The sequence below is a fragment of the Sphaeramia orbicularis genome, chromosome 9 (assembly GCF_902148855.1).
Source record: "Sphaeramia orbicularis chromosome 9, fSphaOr1.1, whole genome shotgun sequence".
NCBI lineage: Eukaryota > Metazoa > Chordata > Actinopteri > Kurtiformes > Apogonidae > Sphaeramia > Sphaeramia orbicularis.
In genome coordinates this window covers 13,527,775-13,541,412 of record NC_043965.1, presented here as the reverse complement: position 1 = coordinate 13,541,412, position 13,638 = coordinate 13,527,775, and the positions used below count along the sequence as shown (strand labels likewise).

The 13,638-nt window shown below is 36.1% G+C and overlaps 1 protein-coding gene across 3 annotated transcripts; it reads left to right on the top strand.

Annotated features, from left to right (window-relative positions):
• Positions 1-881: 881 nt before the first annotated feature.
• LOC115425695 (flavin reductase (NADPH)-like) lies at positions 882-10,004 on the top strand. 3 transcript variants are annotated; one of them, XM_030143387.1, is made up of 5 exons: positions 882-1,135; positions 4,343-4,542; positions 6,496-6,697; positions 8,057-8,221; positions 8,587-8,744. In XM_030143387.1, exons 2-5 carry the CDS (start codon positions 4,408-4,410, stop codon positions 8,742-8,744), a joined length of 660 nt encoding a protein of 219 aa, XP_029999247.1. In that variant the 5' UTR covers positions 882-1,135; positions 4,343-4,407. The 3 variants fall into 3 exon arrangements, with proteins under 3 accessions (XP_029999247.1, XP_029999248.1, XP_029999249.1); XM_030143388.1 differs by having other exon boundaries at positions 4,316-4,542; XM_030143389.1 differs by lacking the exon at positions 882-1,135 and having other exon boundaries at positions 4,408-4,542; positions 8,587-10,004.
• The last annotated feature ends 3,634 nt before the right edge of the window (positions 10,005-13,638 follow it).

Genomic DNA, 13,638 nt, shown 5'->3' with positions numbered 1-13,638 from the left:
ATTGTAGAAGGTTTTTTTGATAAAATATTGCCTCGGGTTACTCATTCTGTTAAACCAGACTCTTCTCGCATACAATGGACTCTATACACAGCTCCACTACTTCCTGAACTTCATGTGGGTCCTATTAAATTCAGAGTTATAATGAAAAACAAAAAATGAGAAATTATGTACAACACTTTATTATGGCTAAAAAATTTATACACAGATGTAGATTTATGAAGAACAACTCACTGTTCTTAATTTACATAAATGACATAACAAACTTAAAAAAACAAAACAAAACACTGAAATATGTAGAAACTAAACAAGCCTTGGTTGTTTGTGAACATTTGAATGTATTGATACCTGATTAGACCTCTGATTTTTTTTTTTTTTTAAATTATACATATACATATACATATACATATATATATATATATATACATATATATATATATATATATATATATATATATATATATATATATATATATATATATATATATATATATATACACTATTTATAAATTCTGTTCAGCATAAGTTGATGTTGACGCTCAGTCTGGAAAAAAGAAGTCTTTTTCTATGGAATTCTTTATAATGTATGAAAATATTTTGATTAATAAAGTTGGGGAAAAAACAAACAAACATGTGGGTCCTTTCTTTCCTGTCTTTTATTATTGGACGCACTGATTAATCCCGGTGTGTCTGCTACTTCTTGTTGTGACTCCTGATTAATTAGGCACACCTGGATTAATCAGTGCGTCCAATAATAAAAGACAGGAAATAAAGAACCCACCTGAAGTACAGGAAATAGTGGGGCTGTGCATAGAGCCCATTCGTTGATTAGCAAACACTGCTGAACACTGCGGTTCTTGAACGCATCGCTGCGGTGACGTAAAGTAAACAACATGGCGAAGGCGTTATGAAATTGTGTCAAGTCCAGTGTCCTCGTCCTCAAATGCTCGTCCTCGTCTTTTTTATGCGTTTAAGTAGCACGTGATTAGTCCAGGTGTGCAGGTGGTGTTTGTGTGTCCACGCGGCGCAGAAGGGTGATGGGTGGGGTCACAGGTACACAAAACAGTGAACACCGGAACAAGAGTGAGAGGGACCAGAGAGACAGAGACGTTTGGGCAAAAGATTACAGGCTGCAAAGGTGAGGAAAAGGAGTGAAAGAAAAAAGAAGTCAAATTGGAATACATTTTAATATCATAAACAGTTCAAGAGCAGAGTGGAGACTTTGCAAAGTAGAAATGTTGTACTGAGCAGGTTCCACAAACTAACTGCACAGACATGTCCTCCTGAACTCAGCAATGCATTTATGTCCTCTGGAGGGGACAAGAGTTTCACAGCTTTACTTATAAAAAGAAAAAATGATGTCCACTGCAAAGGCCATTCCAAAAATAAATGAATAAATAAAATAAAAATTAAAAAAAATTGTATCTGAAAAACAGTTGCATTATGCTTTTTCCAATCCAGACAAATATTTCATGTAAAAAAGCCAAAACATTTACTGTCCTGGGTCTCAGGAGGATGTACAAACTGTCCATCCATCAATTAGAAAATACAAGCAAATGAGCCTGTTAATGAAGGTACTGGAGTGTCCACTGAAACTGTTGCTGCTCCTTTGTTTTTCTATTTCATAAGTTTTGACCCCGCCCACTGAACAACAAGGGTGCTGGAGGGGACTGCAGGTTGTACTTCTTGCGGCTCAGCCTGGTGGCTTGTTGTTGCTTGGGGAGGGGGGCAAGGGGTATTGTTTTCTGTTCGTTTGTTTGTTTGTTAACACTCTAGCAGCAAAACTATTGCTTCAATTCATACCAAACTGGGTTTATAGATTGCATGTTGGGAAAAGTAGGTCAAAGTTAAAATTTTCAATGAGTTTTTAAAACCTTTTTTCTTCTCCCATTTATTTATAATGGGCAAAATTTCAAATGTCTATAAAAACATCAATTTTGTTTCCATTTACTTCAAACTTGCCACATATATAGAGGCAATTGATATGCTTTGATATCACCACAGGCATAGACACGATGACATCAGCTGGATCGATGCCAAAATAAGTTACAAGTATAACTGTGCCTGGAACCACTTGTTATTGTAGTTTTGAAATGTACAAATGAAGCCATATCAATAATAAACATTAGATATATTGTATGTTTTTACATTACGTACATTTATTTGGTAAGAATTAAATTAAAACAACAAAAAATTCTGGGGAGTCAAAAGAATCTGTTCTTTTTGGTGAGCCAACCCAAAAGAATTACAGCTCTCTAAAAAGAACTGGAATTTTCAGCACTATTATGAAGGTGAATTATCTTCAGTACATCCACGGTCAGTTTAGGTTGGTCCAAGTTCTTACTAACTGGCTTACTTTGTTATTACTTAGAGGCTGTTGTTATTAGTAGCAGCTTAAATTGTAATATTGTGGATATTTGAGAGTCGAAAATGCTTTTTACTTGATAGTTGAGTTTTGCATTTCTTTCTAACCATGTCTTTTGAGCAACATCTGTGGGATATATGTTTTATGTGGGTGTCTTGCATTCATTTCAACATTTTTGTCACCGAAATGTTTTGAGTGTGTAAAATCGGGCGTTACCAAACTTAAAACTGAAAGTTGCAACTGCTGGGCAACTTTAAAAGGCAATTATTGAGTATTTATTACAGAATTTTACCTCCTCATGTCAGGCCAATAGTAAATGGACCAATAATAAGTAACATAGCAGGTCTCTGATTTTAATCTCTACATTAAATTACATTGCCTGGCCTAGAGAGGTGTCATCTGGATTTAACTCAGCAAATAGTTCAGATCCTTCCATTGGATAATTACCGCAGTGATTAATACGTTTCAGCTCCAACAAGTTCTTTAACCTTAACTGATGCAGTAGCTTACTCTTTCTTTAACAATCATCAGTTTGATAAAGAGCATAAAGATTGAACTCGTGGTCTGATGAGTCCAGACTGACCCTGTTCCAGAGTAATGGGTGCATCAGAGTGAGAAGAGAGGCAGATGAAGTGATTACCCATCATGCCTAGTGCCTACAGTACAAGCCCAGGGGGCAGTTATATGATCTGGGGTTGGTTCAGTTGGTCAGGTCTAGGTTCAGTAGAATGATGTGTACACAAATGAGGTCAGCTGAACATGAATATAGTGAATGACCAGATCTGAACATCAGTAGATTTTTTTGCTTCCCTGATGACACAGACGTATTCCAAGATAATAATGATAGGATTCATCAGGATCAAATTATGAAAGAGTGGTTCAGGAGCACGAGACATCATCTTCTCACATGGATAGGCCTAAAACAGAGTCCAGACCTGATCCCTGTTGATTATCTTTGGGATGTGACAGATGAATCTTTACACAGTGGTCTGACTCTACATCATCAATACAAGACCTTGATGAAAAATTAGTGCAACTGTGGATAGAAATAAATGTTATGATATTGCATAAAGGTGAACGATGCCATGGCGAATGTGTGCTGTAATCGAAGCTAAAGCTGCCCCAAAGAAATACAGTCACGGAAAAAAGGATTAGACCATCAAAAGTCATCAAAAACAATGGTTATGCTATCAAGTACTAACTTCTGTCTGTATCATGTGACTAAAACAGACAGAGAAGACATGGAATGCCTAAAAGCACCGTTTTTGTCAGTACAATGCCATAGCTATTGATGTAAGAAATTAAGTGATTTTGGTTATTATCAAGAAAACATGGAAAATGGATAGATATGAGTTCTGAAATTAAACTCTTATGTGCTATTTTTGTTGTTATCATTATATTTGTCCAAACAAATGTACCTTTAGTTGTACCAGGCATTAAAATGAACAAGAAATTGAAGAAAACAAGAATGGTCTAATAATTTTTTCCACAACTGTATTGTCTGTGACTTTTTTTTGACCAGGCAGTGTACAGTGTAAGTATATCTATTTGACATCTTCCAATGAACTCTATTACAGTGAAATGCCAAAGGGAAAGTTTTCTGAATGCTGTGCTTGTGTGCAGTCAGACTCAGTTTTTAACTGATATCTTTTAAACACAAGAGGATTTTTACATCCTTCTGACGTCAAGAGGTTTATGTGGCTAAATTATATTCAATAGTAAAAGCGTAATATATTACATTTATTTTAGTTTTTGCAGATTTGGTCTTTTTTCTATGTTATATGGCAATTCAGGATGAATAATTTTGATTCAAAGAATGATATTTTAAAAAAGAGCTTTCCCTGGAAATATTGAACTTCATGTTAACCACAGTTTATGTCATCTGATAACCCTAATATGAGAGAAAGCTTCTTTATTGCACCATAGTAATCATTTATTACACTTGAGAAACAGGGAAGTAACCTCCCTGCTGCTACACAGGACAGAGCATACTGCACATCTTCCACTGATCAACGCAGACTGAAGCCTCTGTCTGAGCACCGACGATGAAGATAGCTGTGCTGGGAGCCACTGGGCAGACTGGACAGTATCTGGTGAACCAGGCGCTGCAGCAGGGTCACAGTGTCACCGCCATCGTCAGGAACCCGGCAAAACTCACAGTGCATCATGATAATCTGAAGGTAATCTCCATATATTGTACTGTTTTTGTATAAGCATAGAATGTGGCTCCCTGTGTCCAGGGTTCAAAGGTCACAGTCACTGGGTTGTCACATGATAAATGTTTTATGACGTCAAGAGAAAGGTAGTGTGCATGGATTCTTTTTTTTATACAGGCTTCCCGCAGGGTCTTAAAAAGTCTTAAAAGTTTGAAATTTAAAAATCTGCATTTAATACCTTAAAAACGTCTGTAAAAAGTATTAAATTTAATATGGTAGGTCTTAAATTATGTTGCTATAAACTTGTTGGCTGTATTGTGTTTAAATGTGTTTGTTAAATGTCCGAGCTGCAAAGAAAGTAACTTTGTCCAAGTTAGTTCCACCCGTTTCAATCTGGCAACTTATATTGCAATTAGGAACCAATTATCATTAACTTTGTAGAACCCATTGAGAAATGATTTTGAATGGTGGGAATCAAGGTGATGGAGTGAATAAATACATTTCCCTAAGTTCTAGGAATCACGAATTTTTGCCAGTATGGTGGCTAAATAGGCTGTGAAATGGGCATTAAATTCTATTCTAAATAGTCTTGAAATGGTCTTAAAAAGTCTTAAATTTAACCTGTAGAAACTTGTAGGCACCCTGTTTATACATACATACATATATATATGGGTGTGTATATATATATATATATATATATATATATATATATAAACTTGTAGCATTAAGTCTTTAATTTTAACAACATGATGTGATTGTGTACATGCTGATAACTCTATGGACACACGTAAAGGCTGGCAATAGTGCATATTTTTTATCCTGGTTATTAAATGCAACATTTCAAAAGCCTAATATAACTTATTCCCCTTTTATCATAGATCTTCATAAATATCTGGAGCTCCTAGACACACATCATCAGTGACACACCTTTGCATTGCTTGATATGTTTCTTAAAATTAACAACAATTATGAGTAGTATTTGTTTTGAGTTTGAAGCAACTGTTACTTTGTAACTGTTACTATCCTGCTGCTAGAAGCACCCAAAATAACCAAATTTGTATTAAACAGATCAGAAACAGATTGATCGTTAGTCATAGCTGATAGTAGTTCTGGTTTACTTGGTCCAGGTTTACTCCTGATTGAGCAGCATTTGCCAATTCTGCACTGACCAGTGACATTACTAAACCTCTTTTGAAATGAAAATTACACTTTTGTGACCTGTGTTTTTAAAGATATATGAGAGAGTTGTGTCTTTAACAGGGTAAAGAGAAGTCATTTAGTCTGTATCGTGTAATGTGACAGTACTTGGAAGATGTTTTTTTTGTCTGTTTGTTTGTTTATCTTATTTCAAATATGCAACAAAAGGTAATCTTACTTAGTCCTTAGAAATAAATAGATAGTAAGAAATCATGGAGAAAAAAAACCCCGAAACTTATACATGAAGCAAAGTATGACTTCATTTGCGCATTCGAAAAGAAGTGGGAGGAAGTATAACTTGTGTAATCCCACCGCTTCTCCATACAACAGTCTATCCTTTAGCTTCCTATTAGCGTATTGTATGAAAAATCAAGTCACTTGGATCTCTTGTGTTGGTGTAATAGTAGCAACAACTAAGGATTCTGGTCATTACTTGATTAATTGATTAGTAGTTGTGTCTATAAAATGCCAGAAAGTAGCAAAAAATGTCAACAATCCCAAGATTATGTCTTCAAATGATTTGCTTTAATGATTTGGTTTATTGTGACTGAGGTGGAAAGAAACCTAAAAATATTTAAGTTTAAGATGCTGGAAAAAAATTTGGAACATTAAAAAATGTCACGTTGCATTAATAGAAAATTCTTCCATTTTACTGCTTCACCTGCTAAAGTAAGTACATCAAATGACTCTGCCTCCATCTCACCTTAGTGAAACCTTCCTAATACTGAATTAAACGTAACTTCTAAATAAATGAGGCCTTGTTTTCCTGTTTGCTTCCAGGTGGTGGAAGCTGATATTTTCACAGCAGACACCCTGAAGTCTCACTTTAAAGGGCAGGATGTGATCATGTCCTGCCTCGGCTTCCCGGTCTCATTCTTTTCTGGGGTGACGGGTTACACCCAGTCCATGAACTCCATAGTGTGCGCTATGCGAGAGGCCCGGGTCAACAGGGTCATCACCATGACCTCCTGGTACACTGAGCGTAAGTTCAGCTCCTGTACTCCCTTTAAGTGTTGCTTCTGCTTGGACAGGTGATTGTTGAAGTTTTTCAGGTGAAAACATGGGTATCAGTCAAAATGTACAGCAACTGATTGACTGAATCTGAATGTTTTCTTGTTGCTACATTGAACAGTGGTCTATAAGGTCTGAAATAACCTAATTATTTGCATAGGACTTCTTCTAAGTGTCAAAAATGCACCAAATGTACCAACTATCTCTACAGTTAAAGGCTCAATATGCAAATGTGTACTTCTTAAGTTTGTGTTGGAGTCTATGTCATTTGTTGGCATGAATTAACTCCATTTCTATGACAGTCACATGATAGCAGTAAACATCCTAACACTTGTGTGGGATGTTTACATTAGGGCACTTTGAGTGTTGTGTTCTTCAGTGCCTCTTCACCTTTATAGAGACAACGCTGTGCAACACTGTCATTTGAATTGCATTTGAAATGGAGTCATTTTACATCAACAAATGACCAGATCCATGCACAAAACAGACTCCAATACGTATAAGCACATAAGCAGACTTAACTACTGCATAATGACTGAGTCATTTTAAGATATTTGTGAGAATAAATAATAAATTGTATGTCTAAAGAGTAAAAATTACTAATTTGTTTGACTGTAACCAGATTGTTAGTCTACAAATGGAGCTAGTTAATGTCAACAAAGGAAAATCTTGCAGCTTAAAACAGACTCAACGTAAGCTTCACCCAAGAAAACACACATATGCAAATCTTACACGCTGAACTTTTACAATGTGACTAGATTTCTTAGTAATTAATTTTTTTGCAAATGCAGTTGCTTCCACTATGTCACCATTATGTCAGGGTTAATGCAGCAGGCAATGAGAATAGTGACTCATTTTGTCTGCCACTTTCAGATGATTTAAATGGTCTTCATTGTTTAGTTTCCAGATGTAAATGACAACTGTGACAACTCAAAATGTAATTAAAAGTTTATTTTCTTGTGTTAACACTGAGCTGAACTTTAATACTCAGATTTGTTTATTAATATTATTACTGTCTTTTGAAACCAGCAGTTTTTCTAATATTTAAATAGCAAGAATAGCATTACTTTACAAAGAGGACTTAGGAGTTATTACAGATGTGTAGTTTGTTCATCTAGTACACTTTATGAACTATTGTCAACTCTACCTGCTCCTGAAAGCTTGAAACTGCAACACTGCCACTGTCCTACAGTATGTTTTTTTACATTTTGTTTTGCTATCCGATTCTTGATCCTCATTATTAACTTTGCTTTGGTCCAGTTGTCTTTAAAAATGCATGTAAATGTATAAGATTTTATAGACAGTGTTTTTTCTTTTTCCTTTGTTTTAGCTAACTCTGGAACTCGGTCATCATATCTGATCCGCTTCATGCTACTGCCGATGATCCGCAGTGTCCTCAACAACATGTTTCAAATGGAAGAGTTTCTGCAGAAGACTGAGGACATTAACTGGACTGTGGTTCGTCCTCCTGGTCTGAAGAATATGTCTGCCACAGGTGAAAGCAGATGAGCTGTGTCCACCAGGGGGCAGTAATATACCAATTCACAGAATGAAACATTGAACAGTGCATTTATTTCATAAAAGTTGCTGAAAGTTACTTAAGCTGTTACACCCACATGAACAGCAGACCTTCAGTGACTGTAGACCAGGGCCCTCCTGCCTCAGGATCCATTTTGTCATAGTTGAGGCATATGAGCACATGCTCTTAATGTGGTATTTGCAGGAATGAATAGACCACATTTTTCTTTAAATACAGAGTTTCCATACAGACTTGGTTGGTCTTTTAATAGCCCACAGATAAAATGTGCTTTTCCTGTTCGTTGTAATGCTTCTGACTGATATATTTTTTTGTCTTTACAGCTCAGGAGTTTCTGACTCACGAGGGCTACTTTGTGCCTGATAACGGTGGAAACCCTGCAGGCAGCTCAGTGGCGAGAGGAGATGTCGCTCGCTTTATGCTCTCTCTGCTCAACAGCAATGCCTGGGTCAAGAAGGGAGTTGCAATGACAACAAAATAAGAAATGTGAAGCCATTTTGGGATTATCAGTGATCCATTTCACCCAAAGTACAACCAAAAAAACACAAAATGACCTCTGTTTATATTCTGCCATAAGAGATCATTAATGTTGTTTAATTTTTTTGGATGATTGTAGTATCATGTGCCAACAACTTAAAGTCACTTTTCAAAACTAGTATCCAATCTGTTGTCATGGAGATGGTTTAGATATATCATTTATGAGATCAAAATGTGGCCATGTGATAAAAATGGGCTGTAACCTCTGACTCTGTTCAGCAGTGGGAATTCTCCAGTCATTCATGCCTGATTGTTGACCTTTGACCTCTTGCTAACCTAAAGACAATTCATGTTTTTTATTGCTGTGTGTCAGGCACAACATTTATAACATCTGGAATAAATTTATATATATTAATCATTGTGTATCTTAATCACTGGGCCTTTTCCCTGACTTTATTGGTTGCGTACATCCATGATAACAGTCTGTAGACGCATTACAATGTATTACAAAAATATATAGGTTGCATTTTCATCATTTAGCATAAAAATAAAAGTGGCTAATGTCAACAAAGAATTGGCTCATAACCATTACACCTTTGAATTGTGAAGCTGTTTGGCTTAAGCACTAATCTGCAGTAACGACAACCCTGCAGAAAAAGATGCGTACTGAGATTTGATGTGATTTTTCAGTTTGCATTATTTGCATTGTGTTTATGTCAGCTTGGAGTTTTCATTGGATTTTATTTTTATTATAAAAAAAAATATTTACCCATGTATTATGTGAATGAAGGCAGAAATCATGCAGATGTCAACTTAAACCCACATAAGTGTAAAAAAAAAAAAAAAACATCACTGGAGTGGTAAGAAATGAGTTGGTTTTTGTAATTTGGACCTTGTGACTTTTTGTAAAATATACTCATGTATAACTTATGCAATCCTACGCTCGGATATAATGGCCGCCAAGGCTTAATTACACTGATATGCCTTATAAATGAGTTTATATTAACTAACGTATTCCATTTATTTGTCTGTCTCTTTACAGTCAGTGATGACCGATTGAACTATTCCATGAATGTACAGTTGTATTTGTATTATATGATTTCAGCCACATGAGAGCAGTGTTGTTCTATATCAAGCAGCAGTAAGAACAACTCAGAAAAGCCCCTGTATAAGCACTATTGTATATTTACAGACATACTTCAAATAAATCCATGAAATGTTCTGTATTCACAATATTACTGTATAATAAACTTTTAACTGATGGGAAATGTGCGCAAAAGTACATCCGTTGATAGTTTTGCTGAGCAGTTTCACTTCTGGTTTACATTAATGAGGACAAATATCCAGTATTAAATGTAAAAATTTTGGTGATAAGATTTATTCACACATAATAGTAACTTGAATTCATTCCGGTGGAAAATCTCTGCAACATTAGACTTAAATAGTACAAATTACTACATTATCATTTCATAGATTATCATGAAAAAGCCATTAAAGTTTCCAGATACATCCAAAATATCTTTTTTTCTAAGTTTTTCCTGAATTCAAATTAAACACAAAGTTACAACTTTATTAATGTATTACAAAACACACCAGTAGATGCATATAAACTACAGACACATACTGGTAAACAGTTGGTTGCAGTGTTGTTATAGTGAATTCCAGTCCAGAGGGGGTCCTCGGTGTCTAACACCGGTTGCCATATCATAATAAACCCCTTGACATTGTCGTGAAGGGTTGAAGTACAGTTTTCCAGGGGGACTTCTGCTGGTACCTTCTCATGCCACTTGTCCACTGCAGGGACATCCTTAGAAAGCCATTACAGTCTATAAGAGTTTTGTACTTGTTCTTTACACTTTCCATTTCAGCTGCCAAGACATGCTTGATGTTATAGTTCCAAGTCATATCCAAGCGAAGGTCCTTCCTCGTTTTTCATTTCTCTCTACCGTTTTCAGATCGCTGCATATTCTAAAACATATGAGTACATGTGTTGAACATTGACTTGCATATAATTCAGTTAGGATATTTGACGCTCAGATATTTTCTTCTGTCAAACCAAATGTGTCACAATATGAGAAGGGTTTTTGACACATGTGCTCTGCAAAACTGTCCTCCTAGAAAGACACATAAGGAGCATAGCTTACATGTTTTGGTTAATGTCACATTTGATACTACTGATTCTTCTTTGTAGAGTTTAAGAAGCTGGTCCAGAACCTGCTGGATATTGAATCTGACCAGGCAGAGGTGAAAGTACAATTGCTATTCAACCTATTGTAGAACTATATATTCCTGGTGACCACACCTATCCCTTCAAACAAGAAAAAAGTGAGTCTTTCCCACCTTTTCAAATTTTTGGGTATATTATAATTATTTAAAGCTGAAACCAGTTCTTACTCAAATGTCCGATCTCTTTAAGTGATCACTGACAAATAAAGCCATTCTGAGCGTTGCTATTGCACTACTGGGCATGACTACAGTATTAACAAACTCATCTTTAAACCTGATATGTGTTCAAATTGTTGTACATTATTGGAAGAAACATGAATGTCAGTTTTGAGAAAGTAGATCAGGGAGTCATTGCATAAACCTGTCAAAAATGTCCCTTGAGTCAATATGCCCAAGGGTCATTCTTGAGGTTAGTACAGTAAATCATCACTGGTATTATGTTCAGAAAGAATTATTTTCAAAAGAAAAGGTTCATTCTCAGGCTTTAACAAGTACTGACATTAGTGGCTCAAGCTTCACAGTTAAAACCTTTATCAAAATACGCATCAACATTGCATCAAAAAATGAAGCAGGCCCATAGGACCTCTCATCTCACCTCACTGAAAACCACTGTCCTGAATGGGTTTCCTCAGATACGTATGTTTCTAGTTCTTCTTTAAACAAGGGTAATTCCGTTTTAGAAACATATCAAGTTGCCGTTTAGGGCCATTATCGTCAGATTTCCATAAGGACTGTAATGATGATACTAACACAGACCTGTTGTTAGGGAGGGAACAACTGTGTGTTCCCTCCCTTATCTCTGTTATAATATTATGATTTTATGTCTGGTTGAGTACATGTTCTAAGTGATTGTCTGGTTTATTCCTGTTAACTCGAATAAAATAGCCATAAACTGTCTCATTCAGAATCACATACTAATATATTCCGCCCCCTGAACAGATGGAACAGTTAAACAATGCTGACAGATGAGCTGATAAGATAAAGGCCTTTGCAGAAATGCCATCGCAACATTATCTGACTTATTATCTGACATTTCACAGACCTGCTGCAAAATATAAAGCTACACAACTGGTTTGTCCAAGACTGCATTAAGATGCATGTGATTACTTGGTTTAGTCAAGGACATTTTTCTATAGGTTTTTTTTTCAGAGCTTGTGTTTGAGAAAACAGGCATTCTGTTACATGTAATTACACATAGTCCCACTGGTCTCTCATCTTCTAAACTGACCTATATCTAACTGATCTTTAGGGTAATGAGGTTGTCAATAATTTAAGGGTAAACGAATGCTTACATTACAGGTCTTCTATTTTGTTCATAGTTTAAAAGAACTTGAGATATTATTCAGCAGTGAGTTAGCGTTAATATACATGTATGTCAATCTTTAATTGACATAAGGGACAATTAACTCATATGGACAAATACTAACTCAGTTAATTTTACAGGTCCAATCTGAGTGAGTGAATAGCTTTCTTTTCCTATTAAATTCAGGATCTTGAAACATTAATAGTGTGGTGGATCCCTCACCCACCACAACCTCGTCAGTATTTTTTTTATTTCATAAGTTTAATTTCATTCTTAAGTTAGTTATCAATTACCATGCACAGTTTTGTTTAAGTTATTTTATTTAAACACATCCTAATTTGGATGCGCACCTGTGGTGTAGTCCAGGGTATACAGCGGTATATGGAGTATACCTACTTATTTTTCTGTCAGCATTGCGTATGCCCACTTCTAAATCCCCCCTGATGTGTACCATTCAGTAGTATCCAGATTGTCAGTTTTTTTCCCCAAGAATGGTGAAGCCATGGCCTGCCCTACTCTGCCTCTAATTGGCTAGTACTCACTGCCTTCACTGATTACATTGGTTAACTTTAGGCATGAGGACTGATGAGCCAATCAGAGGCACAGTAGGGGTGGTCATGCTGAGGAAAATATTGCTAACTAGCGCTGGCCATCTCTGGAACCTGATTGGACACCTCAGGTGCCAGTGCCACCCCAGCTGATTGACAGGTCACTGCATGTCTCATTGAAAGATGTGCGATTATTGGAAATGCAGTCACGAAAGGCAGAATAAATGTCTTTCAAGAGAGGGACACATTGGGAGTATATCCATTTCTCCAGGGACCACTACACGACTGATATACACATATTATTTGACATGTTTGAATTATTTACTTACACTTTTTTTCTTTGAGTTGCCAGACAAAAGGCCTAACTCATGGGCTTGGCTACCATTTAAGGAGCTGGAAGGGACTACTGCTACAAAGACTGAGGGGGAAACACTGTTTGTTCCTTAGTGTTAATCCAGTTGCTTAATTCTTGGGTTAAAATCACGTTCATTTTGCACAGTTAGTATTTTGTGTTCAGTTATAATTATTTGCTTTTTATGTTACTTTGACTAAGTTAATGGTTTGGTTTAATTTGTTAGTGTAATGCCTCCCTCTTGTGTTTAATTTGGGTTGGTCCCCTTCTATTTAAGACCACCTTTGCCGGTTAGGCGAGTTTTGTTCTGTTATAGTTATGGTTTAGTTGACCTCAGTTGGGCCCAAACTTTGTTAATTGACATTTTTTGGAGCTTTTGTTAAACATTTTTCAAACTTTATTAAATTATCAACTTTTCCTAATTTTACTACCTTTGTCCTGGTCCTTATGTTTGGTCCTCTACATACAG

Excerpts from the sequence above, each read along its gene's own strand:
- LOC115425695 (XM_030143389.1), top strand. The coding sequence starts at position 4,408 with ATGAAGATAGCTGTGCTGGGAGCCACTGGGCAGACTGGACAGTATCTG. Across the intron at positions 4,543-6,495 it reads TGCATCATGATAATCTGAAG|GTGGTGGAAGCTGATATTTT; the intron begins GTAATCTCCATA and ends GTTTGCTTCCAG. Across the intron at positions 6,698-8,056 it reads GACCTCCTGGTACACTGAGC|CTAACTCTGGAACTCGGTCA; the intron begins GTAAGTTCAGCT and ends CCTTTGTTTTAG.